Source organism: Engraulis encrasicolus, chromosome 19, assembly GCF_034702125.1.
Source record: "Engraulis encrasicolus isolate BLACKSEA-1 chromosome 19, IST_EnEncr_1.0, whole genome shotgun sequence".
Lineage (NCBI taxonomy): Eukaryota > Metazoa > Chordata > Actinopteri > Clupeiformes > Engraulidae > Engraulis > Engraulis encrasicolus.
In genome coordinates, this window is record NC_085875.1 from 40,388,273 (window position 1) to 40,413,076 (window position 24,804).

Sequence of the window (24,804 nt, forward strand, 5' to 3'; positions counted from 1 at the left end):
TGCCGCTGTTCACTGTTAAATTTACAAAAGATCAGAACATACCTGACCCAATATGCCACTCAGCTTCTGGTATAGGACATGGTCAACTCCTGCCTCGACTAGTGCAACTCCCTCTTGACTGGTCTTCCAGCTTGTGCAATAAGACCCTTGCAAATGGTCCAGAATGCAGCAGCGCGTCTGATGTTAACCCAACCTAAAAGGACGCATGTCATGCCGTTTTTTGTCAACCTGCATTGGCTACCAGTGTCTGCTTGAATTAAGCACAAGGCCCTGACCATTGCCTTTAAAGCTGCAGCAGGTTCTGCTCTGGCTTACATGAAGGCTATGCTAAAGCCATACGTTCCTCCAGGGTGTTGTGTTCCTCCAGTGCCAACCGTTTAGCCTTACCCTCTACTCACAATCACATAAGGCGATCTTAGTCCAAACGGTTTTCTGTCATTGTCCCACATGGTGGAAAAAGCTACCAGCTACAAGAGTGGGGTCTTCCCTCTCAACCTTCAAGAAAAACGAAAGACTCATCTCGTCCAAGAGAGCTTCTCTGCATAACAAAACTAAATACTTAGCTCTAATCCTGGGCACTAACCCTGCGCTACACGTACTAGGTCTTCCACTATTCATTTATTACTGCTCTCTTTTTGTTCTACACAACTTGTATACTGCTGTACTCTGTATTGACCCCACACTGTGTACTTGCTTGAATGTCCTCTTTGTAAGTCTCTTAAAGTGTCTGCTGAATGTAATGTAATGTCATGTAATATATATATTGTTTTATTCAGATGTGCGACCTGATGTAGTGATTTCCAAGTATGCTGCTGGTGGCAAGGAAGCTGTTCGAGCAGCCATGAAACAAAGGTACAGTGCTTGGCATATTTTGGATAGTCTTTTAGAATCAATTATATGATGTTAATCTACCTGAGTGCATATTTTGGATAGTCTATTGACTTAGTTTTGTAACATGAATCATTTCTACTGTATTCATTCTCGTCTTTGACATAGGTGTCAAAGCGCCCCTTTGAAGCGAGAGGTGAAGGTGAAGCTACTAGATGCACCTCATGCATCAATGACCCTGGATCAGCGAGGTGTGCCACAGTACCACCCTAGCCTGCCACCTGGTGCCCTAGATGCAGCTGCTGCCTCAGCCCCAACTTTGGCCCCAGCCCCAGCCCTATCTTTGGCCCCAGCCCCAGCTCCTGGCTCAGCCCCAGCCCCAATGGATCAGCATGCTGTAGCCACCACAGCAGCAGTCACAGCTGCTGCTATCGCGGCCACTGCTCCCATCATGAAGGTGCTGTGTTAATGACGTTTCATGTAACATGCTATTCTCCACTGGTTTTATGATGAGGATCTTCATTTTATAATTCTGCCTCGTGTCGAATGTCCTAGACAGTTGGCACATAATGCATATTTCTGTATGTTTACTTTTATTGATAGGGTTTACATTTTGTGCAGTACTTAGGTTATTGAAAGCTACTGTGAAATGTGCTTTTTGACCAAAATACCCTCTTTGAAACTATAAAAACTATAATCTGCTCTCATTTTTAGAAGTATGCAGGTGATGATTCAAGTTCATAACGGTACTAGATGAAGTTAGATATATTGTCAAAGTCAAATATATAGGCCACAGGCAGGATTTGAAATTGCAATACTTTCTTGAGCCACAGTGTTACAGTAAACATCTGCAGCAGACTACTATTCAATAAAAAGATATGTGCTGATAGACAGATTCTCTCTCTCCCTCTCTCCCTCTCTCCCTCTCTCCATAGGCGCAGAGTGATTTGGAGGCGCTGATGTCACAGGTGTCTGCGACGCTGCAGCGGATGCAGGATGCTGGAGGAGGAGGAGGTGGTAGTGCTCGGGTACCACAGGAGGGGGGCGCCAGAGAGCGTGTGGCTGAGCTGGAGCAGCAGCTTGGCAGCCTCACGCAGCAGAGACTGCAGCACCTGGAGCTCATCCAGAACCAGCAGCTGGAGCTGCAGGTAGCCGCCCGTCTTCCCGCCGCAGTGGCCTTGAGGAGGGGGAGGAAATGCATAAAAAGGATGGATGGCTGAATGGATAAATATATAAAGAAATGAGAGAAATAGGGAGAAGATACAGTAGTAGTTGTTATTTGTACGTTCGATGGGGAGATTTACAGACAGTGTAGCAGTAGGATGAGCTGCAAAAACAGGCCCAAGATGTACTGTGTCTGGTTATACAGTAACTAAAAGGACAAATATTAACGATCATATACTAATGCAAAAGAGCCACAGCAGCTTGAGTGGTTGGTGCACTAAAGTAGTACAAAATGAAAGATCTGTAGTAATAGTTGTTATTGTGACTGTTTTGCTTCAGATTGTTGAAATAAGCCTTTTTGGTTTTGTGTTTTGATGTTCTTGTTCTAAAGAACCGGCTCCTGGGCTCTGCTCTGGAGGTGGTATCTGGCCAAGCGTCAGCATCAGCATCACAGTTCCGGATATCTACCAGTGCCCCCCCTGTGATGGGGATACCAGCCCAGATAACCACCAACCCCAGCATGGAGAGGGGGACCTTTAGCAAGGGGTCTGGAGGTAAGATGGAGGCACATGTAGCCAGACAAGCCAGATCCACATATTGTATACTTTATTCTGTACAGAGGGCCTTGCTGGAGCATATTGCTTTCTGTAAGTGTTTTTCTTGGATTAATTAAAATGAATGGATCCGCCTTTATTTAATCGCTAACATCTGTTGTTGGGGTATGCAATTAGCCTGGTTTCAAGCCAGCTGTAGCTTGCCTACGCTGTGCACTACAATTCAAATGCAGGACACAAATTCAAGGTCATCCTCAGAACCCTTCCCTTGACCGAACTCAACCATGTCAGTGGAAGAAAATCCACAGGTGGAAGAAAATAATCAAGCAAGAGGCTTTTTGGATGGACTAAGTTTTATTGCTGTCGGATATCATATAATGTTTCAAGTTACTGGATGGCAATGGGTTCCATAAATCCACATTACTAATACTTATGCTGCACAGCCTTTGTATCACTGCCACATAAAACTGAATGAATTTTGTGGTGGTTTTTCGGATGCACAGTTTATATTATAAATCCACAATCACACTGAAAGCAACTCACTTCAGTGCACACAATTAAGTGTGACATATATGCAACACAGTAGGGTGGCTGTTCACATGGCACATGGCTGTACATGCCGATCTCTTTTTTAGGTTTTGACATCCGAATCTATTTGTAAATGTGGGAGGGAGCTGTTGGGTGTTCTATTCTAAGGAGGATGTGCACTATTTAAAATCCATCACGACTGTACTTTAGCCATTCCATCCTATCCTAACTGATCCCATCCCATTTGCCCGTTACGTTATTGCATTTGGCGGACGTCCCAGAGGCCCACTCAGTCCTGCACTGACTCAGTCAGAAGCTTCTCTCGCCGTGGTGAGGAGAGCCAGAGAAAGAGACTCGCCGTTACACTCGAGAAGTGTGACTGCCTTGGGGAATCACTGGCCCCATTAAGATGTACTCCCATCCGACAGACAGACTTAGCAGGCCATCTGTGCTGTGGCGAGATGATGTACTCTAGTCTGCAGGCCTGCACCCCTCCCAACCTCTCCACCCCCTCACCCCCACCATCTTAATGGGCATGGGAAACGTTTTGAATGATCATTTCTATTTCTGTGTGTGACGGTTAAAAGTTTCAGTTATTTATTTTTTTGTCAGTGAGTGTACGGTATAATCGAGACAGCTTTGATGACGTAATCCTAGCTAATTTAATATGCCTTACAGTTCTCTTTTTAAAATTTTGCACGCTTGTGTGTGTGTGTGTGTGTGTGTGTGTGTGTGTGTGTGTGTGTGTGTGTGTGTGTGTGTCTTTTCCCCCCAAAGCCCCTCGCAGTGTGTTTGGGGATCAAAGAGGCAGAAGTAGAAGCCCGTTGGAGACCCCTGCGCCGCGTAAGGTTATTCCCAAACCCGCTTCGCGCAACGACAGAGTTCAAGCCCCGAAGCCAAACACAACCAAAGCTTCAAAGCAGTCACGACTGGAAAGAGGTTAGTCACGGTACCACTTGCTCTCAACCACTCGCTCGCTTGTTTATTTGTCTGTTTGAAGTTTGCAAACAACAACAAAAAACACCAAAGTAAGCATTACGGGGTGTAGTCGGAGATATTTGACTTATCCACATTACATAATCAATTGTCCTGTGGGATAAGAAAAAATTAGTATGCATTATATTCTGTAGCATGTGAAGCGTGAAGAGAATGAATGTGAGTGAGAATAGTGTGAGGGAGTGAGAGTGAGTGAGCGAGAGTAAGTGAGCTTCTGCTTTTCAGCACTAGGGGGCAGTAGCGTAACTCTCTTCTTTTCCCAAAGCCAGACAAAGGCAGAACATGAGTAGGGTGAAAACAGCAGCCTGATATCAGAATCAGTATAGCTGGCTTCTTTTTGATTGTATATACATTGAAAGAGGGTTTTATGAACACACTATACATGTAATATACTCTTAGAGGGCATGCAATGTGTCAATGCCTAATCAAATTTCAATACGAGAGACTGGTGTTACAAACGGTTGCATCACGTATAATGCAATCAGCACGTTGTTGTTTTGATGAAGCTAGATGGTGTTTCCAGAAACGTGTATTTACATTGCCCTCTTACCCAGGTCACTGTACAGTAATACAATTGCCATTGTATGTACAGCCTGGCGACTTTCTTGGTGGCAATGGGAAAGGTGATACCACTGCAGTACTAGTGATCGCAGCCGACCTATGTCACAACCCTGGACCATTATATTTTACTAGCAGTGAGAAACGACTGTTTATTTTGTCCTCCCCCTTTTGTTTCGCGCCGTCTCTGCCACTGTGTGTGTAAACAGCGAGCCTATAGTGCAACGGTTAACCAAAACAATTGTTCAGTTTGTGATACAAGCATGAAAATTGGTACACATATAGACAAAGGCTTTCCAAAAATATCTGGATATGGAGGCATGATGAGTTTTCAACATGGTGCCCATATCAGCCATTTTTCAAAATGTCCTCCAACAACAGCAATTTTCTAATGAGTAATGAATATAATATGATAGTTTAGACATATTTACCATTCATAGTGCTTGGTAAATGTCTTATGTATAATTTAAAAGTTGTCATGAATATTCAAGATGGCCGCCATTTTCAAGATAGCAGCCGTCACTTGTATGATTGTCTAATATAGGTGATATTGGTGTCAAAGCAGTTATTTTTTATGATGCAGAATTCAAATTTGAAGCTTTGGAAATGACCAGAGACTTCCTTTTATCTCACTCTATAGGCCTACTTAAGGTAGGCTACAGATTAGTACCACCAGAGAGAGAGAGATTCCATTGGCCCATTGTTTCAGGGTTCTACTATTGCAAGGGGGGGGGGGGAATCCCTTTTTAAGCCTGGCTCAAACTACACGATTATCGGCCCGATTCTCGACTGAAAACCCCCCTTACGACAATCATTACCCTCCAGGACCATCGCTAGCGATTGTCGGCAAAGATTTCCCCGTCGTGTGCGACGTTCTAAGATAGAACTTTGGCAGCTCAAAGAGTCGCCGATCGAAAATCGTAGAAATCAAACACTGTGTGATATTTGGAAATAGAATGTCGGGCATTGTCTCGGTGGCTGCGAGCAGCGCTAAGATTGACAGTTGATATTCTCTTCTAGTGTGCGGTGCACCCCGAAGTCAAAATCGCACACACAAGTGCGTAGTTTGAGCCTGGCTTTAGGCAGACCTAAGGACTGTTCTATTCAATGCTAGGAGTATTATGACACGCCCCTTTAGGCAGACCGGAACCTGGTCATGTTAGGTGCCCATAGCAACCTATTACATTGGCATATCTCTATAAAGAATCTCTGGTATCACTGTTTCTTTCAAGAGGGCAGCCATATGGCTAAAATCAAAATTATAATTGCAAGAAAATGACTTATCATCTACTTAGTTAACATGTGATCTAATAAATGTAACAATTCCTAGCAACAACCAAAACATTCAATGAATGGACATGTCATAGAGTGGATGTTTAAGCACTGCCAGGGTTCACTGGCACACCACTGCTGTGAAACTTGGCATGGGGTTCAGTGCCAGCTAAATACACTCCGCCTAATAATGCCATAGTATCTGTTATTAATATGCTGGTTGTGGTAATGGTTTAGTGATAGTGTAGTTTAGTTTCATAAAAGCTATTTAATGTTACAACCATGTAGTTTTCATTATATGTACAGTATAGGTAGATAGCTGCACCTGAATGGGTAGGATGTTTCAGCACGGGAGAGCCGAGCCAAGGGTAACAGGGCTTTGAATGACTTTCATATACAGTACAGTAGTTACCCAGATGGTGTACAGATCACACAGGAATTAAATGGAACTGGATAAACGATCGCGCTAAGTGTGGGTAATTATAAGAACCTAGTTGTATCCCATACTTTAATGTGTTTACCTTATAAAAAGTAGTAAAAACACACAGCAGAGGCATTGAGATGTCCTTTGCAGTCAAAGCGACCAGACAGGGGGAGTGTTTTACACTTCACTTGTAGAGCATTTACAGTAATCCAGTTTAATGAACCTTGCCGAGCTCCCTTCACCTTTCAGATTGGACTGGATGAGAGTCATGGTATTGAAGCAACCATGGTTGTAAACAAAAGTTAATACCATCATATATGCAGGTCGAAGCTTGATGAAACCATGTTGAAAAGAGCAATATAGCGAGCATGCAGTGAAAATCCTGATGATGATTCAGAATGCAAACTCTGAAGGTCTCAGCCAAGTCAGGCCCCTGAAATGACATCTGTTTCTTCTGCAGACAGCCTGCTGGCAATGAAGACTTTTGTGAGGCTGTAACATTGCAATTGGACAAAATAGTGCATGCTGATGCATCCCTACTTCAAGACACAGAGTTAGTTGGGTGACTTAGTGTTGGGGACATGGTGGCTATTGAAGCTAAATATCACCTGGCTAGAAAGGCTAATTTAGAAGGTCTTGAAGATAATGGCCAGAGACATGCAGCATCAACCAATGGTGTTGTGCTGGCCGAGTTGATGCTCCACATAGGAGAGAGACAACAACATGATAGCTCAGCACCTATATTCAAACTAGCAGAACTTTCCCAGCTCTACAAGTTTCAAATGGAACAGCTAGGAGTTAAGGTTGATAACACAGTTAACTCTTCAAGGCTGAAGGAGACTTCTTGCCAAATTGCCTGATATGTGAGCTTACACCAGGGGAAGAGATGTCTTGATGGCCTTTGAGGAAGACATCAGCATTGCTCTTGCCAAAGCCTGCGAGCAGGATAACAACCAAGATGCTATGCACAATGCATATGTTGCACTGATTATCTGCTGTCATAAACTGTATTTGGTGAGGCCAAATCATTTAATGGTTTTCCCGAAAAATGTCAAAAGGACTCTGTGCCAAGGATGTTGCTTACCCTTGAGAACATGGTCCTAGATGGATCCAGCATGAAAGACCAAATAGAAGAAGCAACATCTCCTGCAGCACGTACGATTGCTCAGTTGCTCAAATTCAACGTTGTTAAGCACAAGCGAACACCACCAGACAGCAGTTTTCAGATACAATACTGCACAGAGACACCACATTATACAAAGGACTGATGCTGCATGCCCATTGCCCGCACACATAAAAGGGAATTAGTAGATAAAATGGCACGTCTGGGTTTGAGCGTATCTTGTGATAGGATTTTTAAGCGCTCAACACAGATGAGGAACCATATCTGTCAGCAGTTTCATAGAGAACAAGTGGTATGCTCTCCACAGTTACGAGTCCATGTCTTTATCACGGCTGCTGTTGACAATATTTACCATAATCCCAGTTCAACAACAGCTAGTTTGTCAACCAGCCTGATTATCATGACTTTCAAATCTCTTCGAGACTTGGTCTGACCAAGAGAATAAAAACTAACATTCTCAAACGTCATGGTTGACCCATCTCCCTTGGTTTGCTACTTGTTGAGGGCAGAAAAGGCGGCTGAGCCAAAGTTTTGTCCCAATAGAACGTTTCTGCTTAAACCACGTCACTGACTTCAACACGCCTCTACCCAAGACCGTTAGAGATGTTCATAGTTAATCGGTTCCCGGCAAAGTGGGTGGAGTTCCCCAGCTAGACAGAGTTCAAGATGTACCTGAACAAGCTCTTTGCCTGAGTAGTAGCAGACTCAAAGGTCTTGCGTCATTACCAGCGAGGAGCCTGGGTATTTGCCAACATCCACTCTATTACATGTCCATTCATCAAAGGGTTCAGTTGTTGCTGATATAGGAATTGTCATGTTCATTAGATCACATGTTAACAAAATAGATAATAACTTGCACTTATAATTTTGATTTTGGCCATATGGCTGCCCTCTTGAAAGAAACAGTGACACTACACTGGACATTAAGTATAGAGTGAGATGAAAGGAAGCCTCTGGTCAATTCCAAAGTTGGAAATTTGAATTCTGCATCCTAATAAATGACTGATTTGACACCAATATCACCTATATTAGACTATCATACAAGAGACGGCTGCTATCTTGAAAATGGCGGCCATCTTGAAAATGGGGGCCATCTTGAATATTCATGACAACTTTTAAATGATCCATAAGACATTTACCAAGTACTATGAATGGTAAATATGTCTAAAATATCATATTATATCCATTACTCATAAGAAAACTGCTGTTGTTGGCGGCCATTTTGAAAAATGGCTGCCATGGGCACCCTGTTGAAAACTCATGATGCCTCCATATCCAGATCTTTTTGGAAGGCCTTTGGCTATATGTATACCAATTTTCATGCTTGTATCACAAACTGAACGATTCTTTTATATTTCTGAGCTAAGCTATTGCACTATATTTGTGTGCATCGTTGGTGATTGTACGCCTCTGGCTGGCTGTGGAGATAATTAAGGTTAAAACGAAAACAGTTGAGAAGCAGCGCAGCGGCAACATCTCGGGCGCACAGCTGTGTAAAGGGGGGGGGGGGGGGNGGGCTTGCAACTGAAACTCATGAACGGCAAGCATGCTATTTGTTTTTTGTTTTGTTGTGTGTTGTTGTTCGTTTTGTTCTATGTTTGGGGTTGGCTAGGGTTGGGGTTTTGTCGACTGTAATAAAGGTGACCACTGGTGGGGAGTAACATAAGATGGTGGCCTCATCTGGTTTTGAGAGTTTTTTTTCTTTAGTAAGGGGCGTTGTGTGTATGTGTGTGTATGTGTGTCTGTGTGTGCGTTTCCATGTGTTGGTGAGGGAGGATCTTGACATGCCATCGGTGGCCTGGAATTGAAAACAGATCCACCAACAATGCTAGAAAACACCCCCAGTGTTCCGCTGGGGACAAAGACGACTTTGCCATGGAGATTTTTTCTGGCATTTTCCGTCATCCTGTGAGCACCCCCACCCCAACCCTCACCTACCTACCCTTACCCACCCGACCTGTCCTCTCCTCCTCCTCCTGTCATCCCTCTCTCTACTCTTCTCCCTTCTCCTCCTTTCTTTACTCTGTGTGGCTGGAGGTTTAATTAAAGGGTACGCTCGCTGCTTCGAGGTGAAGGGTCACAGCTTGCCCACCTCCCCCCACTGCCCCCACCCCCTGTTCCAATCATCCGTGGGCAGAAACCAATCATCTCCTATCAGGTGACTTAGTCAGTGATCGCTCGCTACCCATGAAGCGGTGAAAGCAAAGCCAGGCTTTGCGTATCTCGGGACCTCAGGAGCTCATACATTTAGAATGCAGATGGCGCTTCTGTCTCTCTGTTTTCACGTTGTCCCCTCCTCCACCACCCCCATATAACAACGCCGCCCACCCCCCTCCCAGCTACCCACAACAACACCAGTGCACAATCACATACTACAATCACCACCACCATACCAGCATTACCCACAGCAATACGCAAACCGTCCCCCAGTACCAGTGTAACTGAGCTGTTCCCGCGCAGTCCGTCCCCCTCGGGTCTCGAACTTGCCACATCCTAGTTAACGCATTGGTTCGTGTATGGTAGACAAAGCACGATACCGCTGAGCTAAAGGACCAGTCCGATAACACAGCGCTAACGATACTGTATGAGGCTTCGGGAGGGAGGTTTACCAACGTTCCACTCCGCACTCCGTTACACCAGCACCATTCCACCCCGTACCCATCACCCATCACCTGCCCTTCCATCTCCTCCTCTTTTCCCATTTGCTCCCTCTTCAAGCATCCAGTCAGACCAAACTGCCCTTTTCCTCCCCACCTCGCTCCACTGCTCCCACCTCGCTCCGCCGCCCCCTCTTATCTCCGCGCTCCAGTGGCCGAGCGTGCAGTCAATCTGCCCGCAGCAGGGCAGGCTTGGCGCGGGCTCAACTGCACTCAGCTCGGCTTGGCTTTTCTCGTTCCCAGAGGTGCCCAGCTGTAACGGCCTCCACCACCATCATCACGCAGCTACCTCGTCAGCACCACCACCATCACCAACAACACGACCATCACCAACACCCCCTACTGTTGGCAACACCATCACCATCACCATCACCCCAGCACCAACACCAACACCAACACCAACACCAACACCAACACCCCTACTGCTTCCCACATCATCACCACCACCACCACCATCATCATTATTATTGCCCCCTTCACAATCATCACCATTGGTACCTCCATCATCACCATTCCCAGCTGTAACTGCCCCCACTATCACCCCTATCACTGCCCCCCACACCACCATCAGCACCACCGCTGACCCCACCACCACCATTGCCCCCCATACCACCATCATCCCCACATCCACCACCACCACCCCCACCACCACTATTGCCCCCCACATCTCCATCAGCGTCATGGTTGCCCCCTTCCCCACCATCTCCATCCTCCACCGCTGCACTGCTGCTGCCTGCTGGCCCCCGCTATACAGGATGACTAATGTGTGTGGGAGTACACGAGTTAATTACAGCTTCGCCTGCAGCCTCGCCATCTCTCCGCTCACTGCACTTGACTCGTGTGTGTGTGTGTGTGTGTGTGTGTGTGTGTGCACGTGCACGTGCACGCACGTGTGTGTGTGTGTTGTGTGCTTGGGCATAGTTTGTGTTTGTGTGTGGGTGTGGGTGTGGGTGTGGGTGCGAATGTATTTTCATGGTGTGAGTGTATTTTTAGGTGCGACAGAGGAATGTGTCTGACGAGCGCTCCAGATAAGCTTTTGTATGTATGTAAGCGTTCCCTGGTGTATCTTCCCGGGTGAATTGCAAACCGTGCAACGTTGGCGGAAACACAGCAGCAATATTCGGAGGGCTTCTTAACATGAAAGGAAGACAGATTTCCTCTTACATGTCGTTGAAAAAAAGAACACTCTGTTATTGAGGTTTTTGGGTTAATTGGCATAGGTGGAAGGCAGGAAGTGACTGGTAGGGTTTATTTTGTTTTTGTTTGAGTGAATCTGTGTGTGGGGGAGGTAGGGACAGGGTTCAGGGTGACAGAAAAATCTATACGTGTTGAAAGGAATGAACAAAAACAGAAAACGAAATAAAAAGTGAGTAGAAATTTCAGCCTAAGATGTCTGGTGCTCCATTTTGTCGTTGGTGTGCTTCAGAGCAGTTGTCATAGCAACCCTGCTATTTCTGCCACGGTCTGTGTTTCTGTGTCTCTCTCTCTCTCTCTCTCTCTCTCTCTCTCGCTCCCTATCTGTGTCTCTGTCTCTCTTGCGCTCTCTCTACTCCTCGGTTTCGCTCTCTTTCTCTCCAAGGCTGCCAGACTGTGATCTCTTCGGGGATAGGTTATTTTTAGTGCCCGACCGTGCTGTTGTTCCTCAAGCACATCAAAGCGACATTAAGCCCATATAGCAGAGAGAGAGAGCAAGGGAGAGAGAGAGAGAATGGGGGGCATGGCTCTAAGCCCTCAGGCTTGGTGAAGACAGCGGCGCATGAATTCATGCCTGCTGATTTCTGCTCGGAAATATTATTATGACATTGTCAGTGGCGGTCTCTCTCGTCTAGAAAGAGATGGCGTTGATGTCTGTTTGCTATGCTTTTTGTTTGCATCCCACATTACTCGTATCACATCGTGGCACAACACAACGGTAGTATTCCTTATAGGAGTCGGTGATTTGGCCTAAAATTTACATTGCAATATTTATTTAAAAAATTATATTGAACCATATATCACGGTATACTTAAACTTCGGTTATCATGGCACAAAGAAAATATGCACAATTATTTTATCATCTTAACTCGTCATTTGCATCTGCGCTAGAAGAGTTCCTTTGTTAGAATTAAATGGTTCTGTCGATAAGGCTAGTTGAAGCTACAGGCACATTTTCCCAAGTAGTGACACAATGACCTTTCGCGTAGTGCCAGTATGACCCCAAATTCACAGTATGACCAAATTTATATCACATGTCAAACAGTTATACCGTCTATAAGGCTCACCCCTAATGGCTTTATATTTTATCTGTTATCTCTCTTTTGAAGATCACTTTGGTTAAAAAAAAAACATACCTTGAAAGTAATATATAATGTAATGTAATCCCTTCATTTCCTCCACACAGCAAATCTAACCTTGAGCAATTTGTGGTGATTAGATTTTGATATGCAGTCAGTGGCGCTGTGCTGTGTGCCAGTGTTTTGCTTGTGTGGAAATGCTACTGCTCCATTTTTGGTGTTTGGAGAATGGAGGAGGCCTCATCTGTCAGCGTTTTAGTTTAGTCTAGCGGGGGCCTTGCCATAATCCCCTGTCTGGGTTGGTGTATGGTGGTGGTAGTAGGAGGTAATAGGTAGAGGAGAGGGGCATGGGGGGAATGTGGCGGCAGTGGCATGCACAACTTGTCTTCTTCTCCTTCGCTCTTAATGTCCATTTCATGTGGCGTGGTTGGCCGAGCAGGCAGAGCGAGCCTGAGTGTCTGTGTGTCTGCTGTGACTGGGTGCCCTCCTCTTCTGCCTCCCCCCATCCGTCTCCGCTTTCCCTCGTCTTCGCCATCTCACCATCACCCATCGCTCATCTCCAACCGCCCCCGCACCACACACTCGCTCAGACGCCTCGCTGAGTGGGAGATGGGTCTGGTGCCAAGCCCGAGTGGCCTCACTCAGACAACCGCCTGACACTGTCTCTCTCCCTCCTGCTCTCTGTGTGTGTGTGTGCATGTCTGTATGAACATTACGTGTGGGAGTGAGATTGTGTGTGTGTGCGTGTGGGTGCGTGTGTATGTATGGGGGCATGTGTGCAGTATGCGCGTGTGACTATACAGTACAGGATGTACGTGTGCGAGTATGTACATGTGTGTCTGTGTGTGTGTGTCTGTGTGTGTGTGTGTGTGTGTGTGTGTGTGTGTGTGTGTGCGTGTGCGCATGTGTGTGTGTGTGTGTGTGTGTCTGGTCTGGTCTATCTCTGTCTGGGTCTAGTCGTCTTCTCAGCAGACATCATCTCCCCCACCTCTCCCCTCCCCCTCGCCACTGCCCACTGCCACAGTGTGTGTTCAGGCTGTCAGTGCCATCTCTGTGGATGACCATCTGAAGTGATGCCACTGATGCCTGTGCTTCTGTCCGTGCCTTGGGGGGGTTAGAGTAGTGGGAAGAGTAGTCATGCTGCCTCGCCATCACGGCAGCACACATACACACGGGGTCGAAAGCTATTTCTGGCCATCATTGAATAATAGTTTAGAGCTTAGATTAGAGTGTTGCTTATGATGATCAACAAGTTGTAAAAAACAAACATTACCATGGGAAACGGTTAGTTTCACGGATATATTTCTTGATGGTGTGGAGCCTTCACGTCATTTTTTTTAAGGCCATCTGCCAGCAGTAGCAAGAAAAGGAAAAGGGAAGGCAGCAGGTGGGAGGGCGGGAGGAAGGGAGAAGGAGTGAAAAAAAAAGAAAAAGAAAAACTCCAAAGAAAACCAAGCGGTTTATTTCAGGGGAGCGATAGCAGGGGATTGTTTTTCTCGTCTGGTCCCGGCTGGCTGCGGAATTCCTGAGGCCCTGTGCTCATTAAGGATGAAGGCAGAGGAATGTTGGTGGGGGACGGGAAAGACGGAGGAGCTCTTCCTCTCCTCCGTTCTCCTCTCCTCCTCTCTTCTCTGTTCTCCTCTCCTCTCTGTTCTCCTCTCCTTTCATCTCCTGTTGTCGGTTCTCCTCTGCCTCCTTCTACTTAATCTCTCTCTCTCTCTCTCTCTCTCTCTCTCTCTCTCTCTCTCTCTGGCCCTGAGGATGATGTCATGGCTCAGCTGTAAAGCGCGGCTCGCCTGGCACCATCAGTCACTGTTATGCCCCCGACGCACACAGACATGCTAACCCACAATAACATGTATAGAAGCGTGCACAAACACTCACACATGCAGACACACAATAGCTTGCATAGAAATGTGCATAAGAAACACTAGAAATGCAAACACGCATACATACAGAAACTATCGTACATACACAGACATACTAACAGAAAAGTACATGTCATACCTGCCGACCATTACGCATTTTGTGTAGCAGATACGGATTTTGACATCAAACTACGGCGCTGTCACTTCAAAATACGGGAAAAAACAATAGCAAAGTGTTTTCACTGGCCCTTATATATTATATTTCTCTGTAGACTTGCAACCAGCCAGAGCCGTAGTATTAGATGGCTCTGCTTCCAAGTCTCGCGCTGGCCTTTCCATTGGCCAGCAACGTGTGGGGGGGAAATATTGACCAATCAGAGCGCTGGTTTAGGGGTCTTCATTTGTTGTCGCTCCGCTCCAGTCGAGGTGTCAGCTGCAGATAGAAAGTTTGCTTCGAAGACACAGCTAGTCAGGCAGATTAGAGTCCAAATGTTCACAGAATATTTCAGTTGGTCATACAAGCACCATATTTGGTACAAATGATGTCTAGGGTGTATTATTTAAGAAAAGTACGTTATCCATCTTCAAATCCAAGATGGCCGCCAGTTTTCAACATGGCCGCCAAATTTAGTGTCTTTCAAGGTAGAACTTCGTAGAATAGACATGTGTCGATTACCACAGCTTCAAAGTTTATATATTATGTCTAGAAATACCAAATGGTGTCAACTTAATTCCAATATGGCTGACAGTTTTCAAGATGGCGGATAATGAGTCATTCAATATTAATGTTTTTGAATGTCTTCTGGCCATAGACATTCTTCTAGATCAGTAAGTGTGTGATACAAGTGATTTTTTTTGTCCAAAGGAAGGGTGTACTATTCACGAAAATTGTGTTATCTGGCTTCAAATCCAAGATGGCTGCCGGTTTTATGAGATGGCCACCAAATTAAATAAAAGAAGGAAACAAAAGTATTTCTCAAGGTAGAATTCCGATTAATAGAAATATTTATATTTTTGCAATATTTTATATGAGTGATGTTGTAGCACAACCAGGCCCCACTGGTGACATTACTGCTGTGAGACTCATCATGGGGTTCAGTGCTGGCTTGTAGTGTGCTAGCTGTAGTTGAACACTTCACTAAAAAATGTTGTGCACTAACTGTAGATGATGGTATACTCAAGTGTCCCAACAGCTATCTAATAAGCAGCTGTGCAGACATTGACTAGAAGGTTAGTTAGTGGTAGTACTGTAGTTAGATAGCCGCACCTGAATTGACAGGGTGTGCCAGCGCGGGACAGCCGAGCCAAGGGTAACGGCTGTGGTTACCTGGATGGCGTACCGATCGCACGGGAATTAAACGACACTGGATGAACGATCGGAATAGATGTAGGGCATTACATTCTTGAATCTAGTCATATCCCATATTTCAATGTGCTTTGATGTTTTTGTACGGTAAGGTAGAAAAGGATAGCCCCCTCGGGTTTAAACCATATTATACACAATGTTAGGTAACAATCCATTGAGTTTTGCTGGTACTGACTGGAGGAAGTTGTGCCTCTGTCAGACTGACACGAAAGAGGAGTTGAAGTCTCCCCATTTAGTCATTGACCAAGCTCATGAGCAGGCCAATGCGGTGGTCAAAGGCGCTGGTGGTGCCATTGGAGTGACTGAGGATGCATCTGCACTCGGGCGATGGATGGTGTCTGGACCAGAAGTAAGCCAGTTAGTCAGGCAGTACGAGTTGGCATGTCAAGTCAAGGTGGCACAAGGAGATACCAGGCATCATGAGCAGACTAGTTAGTCACAGACATTATTCATTGACAAGGTTCAGAAGTTGTTCGTTGTGATGAAGGATCTAGGCAATCCTTTTCAGGAGGAGTCGAATGATCTGCTTACACTGGGAAAAATACCATAGCACATCCCAGTGCTTGCAAAATCTCTCTTAGAGAAAGGCAGAGTTGACTTCAGAGATTTTTTCAATGGTCTTGGTGATGAGGGTTCCTTCCACAGGCCCATCAAAAAGAACAGAACAGATTTCTTTCGCCAAGATGCGGCCGTAGCCTCGAGTGAAGCAAAGAAAAAAGTACTAAAAAGTTACTGCCATCTTTTCTCACGACTCTCTATATCATATCAGACAAGGAAGTGTGACCTGAGTTTTTTAAACTTGAGAATCAGTCCTTTCCTGATGCACTGAGAGACACAGGCAAACTCCACTCTGGACAGAAGTCTCAACTCACCAACATTCCAGAAGCTACCGTTTCTCCACCTGAGAGACAACCAGAATGTGAAGCCGTTATCATTGATGGTTCTGCCCGCAAAGACATCAAAGACCTTTCACGAGCATGCTGTGCAAGATGTAGTTCCAAAGATTCTGACAGACCCATCAAATTATGAGCGAACATATATTGTTTTTGATGCGTACTGGACCTCAAGCCTGAAGGCTGAGACAAGGTCAAAGACAGGTAAAGCAGAGAGATGAAGAGTGACTGACAAAACCAAGCTACCTCCAAACTGGAGAAGCTTTCTGTGAGACAGTGACAACAAAACAGAGCTGTTTGAGTTTTTGGATGACAAGATTGTGGCCCTGTCTCCCCACAATATTGTGGTTGTGACAAAAGGAGAGTAGGCCCTTTCAAACAAATAAATCAGCACTGAAGGCTTGTGTCCATGCAGCCATGAAGAAACTGACACCAGGATCTTCACACATGCTCTCCGTGCAGCCAAGCAACAGATAAAATATTTGTTGACTAAGGCATGTGACACAGATATTCTTCCTGTTGACATCAGTGTGTTTACGATTCTTCAGGATGCAGGCCTGAAATGGTTTGGGTAGAATTCGACCAGGGTCAATCCCTTAGGTGGTTGCCGATTCATGAGATGGTGCTTAATCTTGGCCCACAGAAATGTAGTGGCTTACCCTTCTTCCATGCTTTCACTGGTTGTGATGTTGTGTCAGCTTTTCATGGGAAAGGCAAGAAAACGGCATGGCAAGCATGGAAGGTGTGCCCTAAAGCGAGTCCGGTTTTCAACAAGCTCAGTCAGTACCGATCTACCATAGCTGCAGCAGACCTCAAAATCCTTGAGAGGTTTGTCGTCATCATGTATTACAAGCACAGCACTACAGCCAAGGTTGATGAGGCAAGACTGGCACTGCCACTGTGGCTGGCATAAAGATGGTCTGGAGAGTGTCCTAGTCAACTCTTCCACCCATCGCTTAGGCCTGTCAGCCGTTGACAATATGTGGCTGCAAGACAGAAAGCAGAGGATTATGCAAATGTTCTCGCTTCAGCCTGAAGTGCACCCAGTTATGCACTTGCAGATGTGAGAACTAAATAGATAGAAACACTAAAAAGAAACAAGAGCACTACAAAAGTTGTCAGGCAACTACAAACCATTTGCCGACTCAAACAAGTCCCTTTTTTCACTTGACCCAGAACATCTTTTGGCAACACCCAAGTTGAAGAGAACAACTTTTTCCTTTCTCATGTTCACTATGTTTTAGTTGTTATAATAATAAGTAGAATGTCAGTGATATTTTAGACTCTCTGCAATACAGTAACAATGTCGTAGCGAAGTTTTTAAACTAACAGTGAAGCATTGCCTTGTAGTGCACAACATTTCCATTTTTCATCATAAAATTTGATAATCATCATGTTTTGAATGTAGAATTGGACTGTCCATGTACCAAAACATCTAATTTGATATTGATTTAATCAAAAAAGGCCTCTTTTGTGACAATATAGCCCAAACAATGATCGAGAATGCGTCAAATGGCAGCCATCTTGGAAAATGGCGGCCATCTTGTTTTTTCACTTGGATAACGTACTTTTATGTTAAAGTAGGTTCTAGAGCATTAGTGTGCCAAATATGGTGCTTGTATGACCAACTGAAATATTCTCTCACTAATCTGCCTGACTAAGCAGACTACTCCTATAATCTCTGACACAAGTGTCCTCCTCCTGTCATCATATATTATCCATCTTGGTGCTGTCGCTGTAGTTTTACAAGTGAGCACCGTCAAAATCACGGTTTCAAAGGTAAATGGGATTTGAGAAAGGTAGCCTCAATTGGTGAGAATAGTGAATTGCGTCCAGTTGCTAAATCCGTAAACTTATGAAAATAAATAAAGCTCGAGGAATTTGACGGCAATATGTTGGTACTTTTTTTGATATTGGACCGAAACGAGATTACTTCCGAATGAGAAAATGTGGTCGACTGCTGACTATTACTGCGCTATAAATCAGCAGATTAGCAGCGAACTAAATTCGGTTTCCCTTTGCGTCGCATCATTTTAACTGGGGGAAATAAAGCGATAGTTCTAACGGTTGTGCTCGGAGTACATCCGTAATCTACCACGACACCGTCTAAAGACATAGGAATACTGGAGTCGTGGACAGGTGTAACAGGTATTGTGCGTCATACCAAAATATGCATGACTCCACGACTAGAACTATCCGTAATCACGTATGGCAACCTATTAATAAAATATATTATCCTGTCATCATGTATGTGCAGAACACTGAACAATAGCCAACTCATGACGGCAAATGAGGGTAGATGGGCCAATATAGAGAAGTGGAAAAAAGAAGCGTGCATGCACCTCAAAAGTTACTGTGGAAGTTCCAAGTGGCCATTAGCCCTCGTCCATCAGTAGAGCCCATTGACAGTAAATAGAATATACTGTCAAGAGCCATATGACGTGTTGGCTACTGAATGGATGCAAGTGTGATTTTGATGTTAGCCCCCAAGGTAATAATATTAACCTATACCATAGCATTTTATTGGTGTCATGGTGTGAAACAAAAAAAACATCTTCCATGAAAGTTTAATAATGTATGGTAGTTCAAAGTACTGTGAAGAGCAAGATAATCTGGTGAAATTGCCAGATACACGGGATGTTAGGCTAAAATGCATTAAAATGCAGGAAATTGCATCTAAGAAAAGCATTTTTTTCCTGGGAGAGGACCCCTACTCCCCCTGTCTGAATGAAGTGTCCCATATTTTCCCCTTTGACATTTGGCAACCCAAGGTGTGCAAAACAAAGTAGCCTCTCAGAGATGGGCCCGCCGGCGGCCCATGGTATCGCGCTGCGTTGACCACATTTTCTCACTTGTAGGTATTTGTTGCGCCGTGAATTGCCGCGCCGCGATAAATTGCTACTCAAAAAAAAAATTCAAGGTTGGCAGGTATGATGCATGTACACGTGTGCAGACACTAATGGACACACACACACACACACACACACACACACACACACACGTTATACTTCATTTGGTTCCTAATGAACCATATCTTTGGAATATTCTGACCAGTATTGTGACCAATATGCATCCTGCTATGAGGAACACATAGTATGCATGGCACGCACTTACTGCACACATGCACAGAGATATACACACACATATGCACAGGCTTGCAGTAAGTCCTATTTACACACATGCATATGTATACACACGCAAGCATGCATACACACAAACACACGCATACACCATATACTAATGAGTTGTTCACCTGGGTCTGAGATCAAAGACACTTTAAATCTACTAAACGTGTGGTGGCTGAATCACGCTGTTGCAAATTAGATAGCAAGCTTGACATTTAAACCATGTTTAGCTTGACATTGGACATCAGAAGTCAATGATCAAATAAAATGACTTTTTGCAATGCCCACTGCCAGATGTGAATACTTTGACAATGTGTTCTGTTTTTTTTTTAATTATTATTATTTTTTTTATCTGTTTCTGTATTGTAATGCCCACCTTAATTGTCTTTCTAAGAAGCGGTGGTGAACAGAGGAGGGAGTTTTTTTGGGGGGAGGGGGATTTGATTCCCCCCATCTGTGGAGTCACTAATGTCATGCCGAAGCAGGGTGCCCAGTCCCTGTGGAGATGCCCTTTTCCGAAATAAATGGCAGTCTTTATTATTAACCAGCATCTTGACCTGCAAAGAGGCTTTTTTTCAGAGAGTGTGTGTGTGTGTGTGTGTGTGTGTGTGTGTGTGTGTGTGTGTGTGTGTGTGTGTGTGTGTGTGTGTGTGTGTGTGTGTGTGTGTGTGTGTGTGTGTGTGTAGTGTGTGTGTGTGTTTGTAATGGAGGACTGCAAGCCTTTTATTTGAGGACCTGAGTGCATGTTTACTGTGGTTTACTTGTTGCCGTAGAAACAGTGCGCTTCATCAAAGACAGGCTGCTTTATCAGGGGCACTGATGGACGACACAGACAGAGACACACACACACACACACACACACACACACACACACACACACACACACACACACACACACACACACACACACACACACACACACACACACACGGTCATCCACCGTGTTGCTTGTCACACCGGTCTGTTTCTGTTTACACACATCCCTTGGTAGTGTATTTGTGGCTATTAGATTTTGGCAAATTGGTGTCACTGTCCTCTTTTTAGTGTTGCAAGTCAGATCCCGGGCATAGTTCCTGACATCATCTGTAGTGATCACAGTAGGCATCCTTTGCATTTGCAATTAGATAGTGAAACGTTCTTAGATGTTTTCACTAAATCCTGCACGTTCACAACAGATGTGTGGTGAATCTGTACTACTCTAGGAGATAATAATTTGACTAAATTATTAAGCATTTGGCTAATTTCAGGATTTAAATGATTTCTCCGTAAGTATAGCCTACCCTAGCTGTGGGAAACCAGAGTGTGGGAAACGTGTGACTACTAAGAAACCTGTTTTGAACAATCACTGGAAATGTCTACGGTTGAGTAGTCTTCCAGTCCCCCGTTGTAATTTAGCAGGGTTTGGATTCGTCACCACTGTCACTGCTGACTGATTTACATTCATCGCCTGCTGTGCTCGCTTCAGAAAATTGTCCTGGCAACAGTACTACTGGCCTGACCGTTCAGCCGCGGGGGTGGGAGATAAAAAAAACCTGAGAAGCAAGAGCAAAGAAAAACATTGAGCCTACATTGACGCTTCCCAGATGTAAACAGTGTGCTGTGCTGGGCTTGATGTCGGACAGCAGCTGAGAAAGCTGTTTGGCGTTGGTGGTGTCGTGACACAGCAATAGCACTGCATAAGCAGAATGCCGGATCTTTTACAGCAACAAGAAAAAAAGAGGTGTGTGTGTGCGTGCGTGTGTGTGTGCGTGTGTGCGTGTGTGCGTGTGCGTGCGTGCGTGCGTGCGTGCGTGCGTGCGTGCGTGCATCATTCACCAGTCAAACTCTCAAGCCTACCAGCGTGACTTGGAACTAGGCATCGTTGGGTTTAATTTTGAGACATATGTCTTAATATTTACAGTACCAACGTGTCTTTAGTTTTTTTTCGGTTTTGGTTTTCTATTACGGGACATGCTTGGAATGTCTGAACAACTATGATTGACACACAGACCTCTAAGTCTTCACCACAGCCACCCAATTAAAGTACAAAAAAAAATACACCACCCGTCTAAAAGCCAAATTAGGTTAAATCACACGTCGGCAAGAGTCGGATTCACCAAATACCAAGCACTCTCCACTCGCCCAGATGTTGTTATGATGAACTCCAGTTAACCACTCTCCTGACTGAGAGCCCAAAAACGCATACCATCGGGTCTCCGCCTGCTTTCCGCCGACCTCTGCAACATTGACTTTTTTTTGTGAAGCGTCATCTCCAGTGTATGTAATTCTAACCCAAACAATTTATGTTTTGTTAGCAATTTACTGGAAGCGTTTAGAGAGTCTTTAGGCCGGGCTAACACGAAACTTGTCAGGATTGTGTAACACAAGAATCAGCCATTTGGCTCTTCGACTTTCCTTCTTTCTTTTTTTTGCGAGTATATTCACTTCTACTTAGAAGTTATCGCCAGCTCATTTCCTTGACCTGGAGTTTCCTGGACCCCGATGGTCGTTTGTCAGATGGAGAGTGCAGAGCAGAGCAGAGCAGCATACCAGGAGAGCGGGTGGAGGGTGGGAGGTTGGGAAGTGGAGTGGGGGGCCCATGAGCGATACTCGCAGAGCTGTTGTTGTTTTAGAGGGAGGAGGTCCACCTCCCTCTCTCTTGCCTACGACCCCCTGACTTGCAGGAAATGATTTTGTTGAGGATCTCCTTGGCAGTTGGGGCAGTTGGTGAAGCACTGTGAAGAGATAGGGGGAAGGAGAAGGGAGGAGGGGAGTGGAGTGGAGTGGAGTGGATTGCAGTGGGGGGTTGGATTGGGCTGATGTTTTGTAGAACAGCGAGAAAGAAAGTGACGGTAGAGGGAGGGAGGAAGGGGATGGTAGGGAGGAAGGGAGGCGTGTTGGGTTGAGGATTGAGTTGTGGAGGGAATGGAGGATGAGGGGGTGGGGTGAGGGGGGTCAGTTTCCTCTCGTCTGCATTCCTTTACCAGCGTGGGGAAGCTTTTCTCCAGGCCCTGTCTTGCACGCCTCTCTGGCTGGACTGGCTTTACTTTTGGAAGCCAAGAAAGGGATACATTGCTCTCTCTCTCTCTCGCTCTCTCTCTCTCTCTTTCTCTCTCCCGTCTTTCTATCCCTCTCTATCCTGCCTGCATAAACATTGCCTGTGTACGGCTGTTCTTTCTCAGCACAGACTGATCTGGTTCTCTGGAAGCTTGTCTGTGGGGAACACTGAAGCTGCTTCTCTCACCCTCACGTGTTAGAACAACACACACCCTCACACACACACACACACACAGTAGTAGAGGAGCAAAACACGATATAAATAATAAAACAACAATATGGAAACGTGATCTCGCACATATGGGAAATGAATTTCTCATGTTGTTGAATAAGAATTTCAAATGTTAGAATAAGGTTTGTAATCAGGAAGGCTTAGATCTATATACTCCCAAAAGTATTCTAGTTTTTTTCACTCATATTGTATATCAACTATTTTACTGCACATACAGTACATGTGAATCCTTTTCTTAGCCCCGTAGTGTGCACTGAACATATAAGCAAGCGGTGCCGTGTGTGTGTGTCTAATTGAAAGAAGGAGACTGGAGGCACTGCAAATATCGCCACGCAAGCCAGTGGTGTTAATATTTAAACCTGTAATAATATCTGGCAATGTTTGAACCGGTCATTATGTCTGACATTGTAAGCCTGAACAGTCTTTTGAGGAATAAATAGAATCAACCAAAAATAGATGTGTAGTACCATGTTAAAATGGCACACATGAAACAGACACGTACAGTACAACACACACACACACACACACACACACACACACACACACACACACACACACACACACACACACACACACACACACACACACACACACAGGTAGTGGAGTAAGGCAGTACAGTCAGTCGCTGAGCTTTCCTCTCATCTCCTCGACAGCTAGAAGATGAACTGCTGACTGAAGCAGGTGTATAAAGCTGATTGCCAACCGTGTGTGTGTGTGTGTGTGTGTGTACGTGTGTGTGTGTGTGAATGTGTTGTCTTTTTAACGCAGGAAATGGCAGGCTTCTGGAAGACGTCCCTAACAACCAGCCACCTCCCGCGAGGAGCACACAGTCTGTTGGGGGAATGCGGGTTGCCATGGCAACAGCAGCAGCAGAGCACCAAACAGAGAATACCAGGTAATAATAAATCATGTTTTTTTTCTTTTCTTCTCTTTTTCATCATCACTCCACTGTTCACGAGATTCGGTTAGATGTTCCCCCAAAGTTATTGGTTTTGTTCCAGATATATATAATAATAATAATAATAAAAAAAACGTATCAAAGATTTGTCTTTTGCTGCATCATACAGAGACACCCAATATTGTTTTTCAAAATCCCCCACCAGAAGAGAATAAAAAAGCTCCCTCCTTCTTCCTCATCCTCTCTCATCCTGTTCCTTATGGGGTAGATTATGAGAGATCCCTCCGAGGAGGGTAGCGCAGCCCTGTTTGACATGACAAACACCCACCGAGGCCATCGCTCATAGAAAATGTGGAAAAGCGAGACAAAATACCTCTCTACTCTCTTTTCTGTGTGCCGCACTGCACTGCACAGGAGACATGGAGGTTTTTCAGCTAGCTGGCTGTGCGTCTCTCTGAGCCATTGCCTGTCGTGCTTTTGTCATTCCGGCAGACAGCAGTAACGGCGGCACTGGCACGGGGGCTGAAACGCAGCACCATCTTAGATAATGCCAAGGATTTTATCGGTCATGAAATGTCTGTCTCTGAGGGCCATTATTTTTTATTATCATTCAAATCATTTGTAGGAATAAATGAAATGACCGACATTTTGATGATTACTACCACTACTACCTCTATTACGAAGCTACTACCACCTCTACTAATAGACAGATGATCAGCAAATCACTGGGTGGTGCCGTACTGTACGCTACATGTGCTCTACCTGCTTTGTGTTCCTGCATGTAAAATACTGTATGTATCCTAAAATATATGCGTACTATTGCAACTAGCATAACTGTTTTATGTAGCACTACTACTTCAACCATTAATGATGGAAATACACAACAATAACAAGATGATATAAATAATGATATGATGTGGCCTCTATAGCATCACGTTATCCAACGAGCCGTGTAAGTGCTAATCGGCGACGCCAAATGTGATCAACAAGATGAGGATGTTTTTCTCAT

The 24,804-nt window shown here is 45.0% G+C and overlaps 1 protein-coding gene across 3 annotated transcripts in view; it reads left to right on the forward strand.

Moving 5' to 3' along the window:
- Nucleotides 1–24,804, forward strand: part of kiaa0586 (KIAA0586 ortholog) — a 197,938-nt gene that overhangs the window by 2,604 nt on the left and 170,530 nt on the right. For all 3 annotated transcript variants that reach the window (XM_063184404.1, XM_063184406.1, XM_063184405.1), the window contains exons 4-9: nt 777–852; nt 997–1,285; nt 1,764–1,976; nt 2,384–2,546; nt 3,852–4,013; nt 23,666–23,792. In XM_063184404.1, the coding sequence (XP_063040474.1) occupies nt 777–852; nt 997–1,285; nt 1,764–1,976; nt 2,384–2,546; nt 3,852–4,013; nt 23,666–23,792 (1,030 nt within the window). The remainder of the gene's footprint in view (nt 1–776; nt 853–996; nt 1,286–1,763; nt 1,977–2,383; nt 2,547–3,851; nt 4,014–23,665; nt 23,793–24,804) is intronic.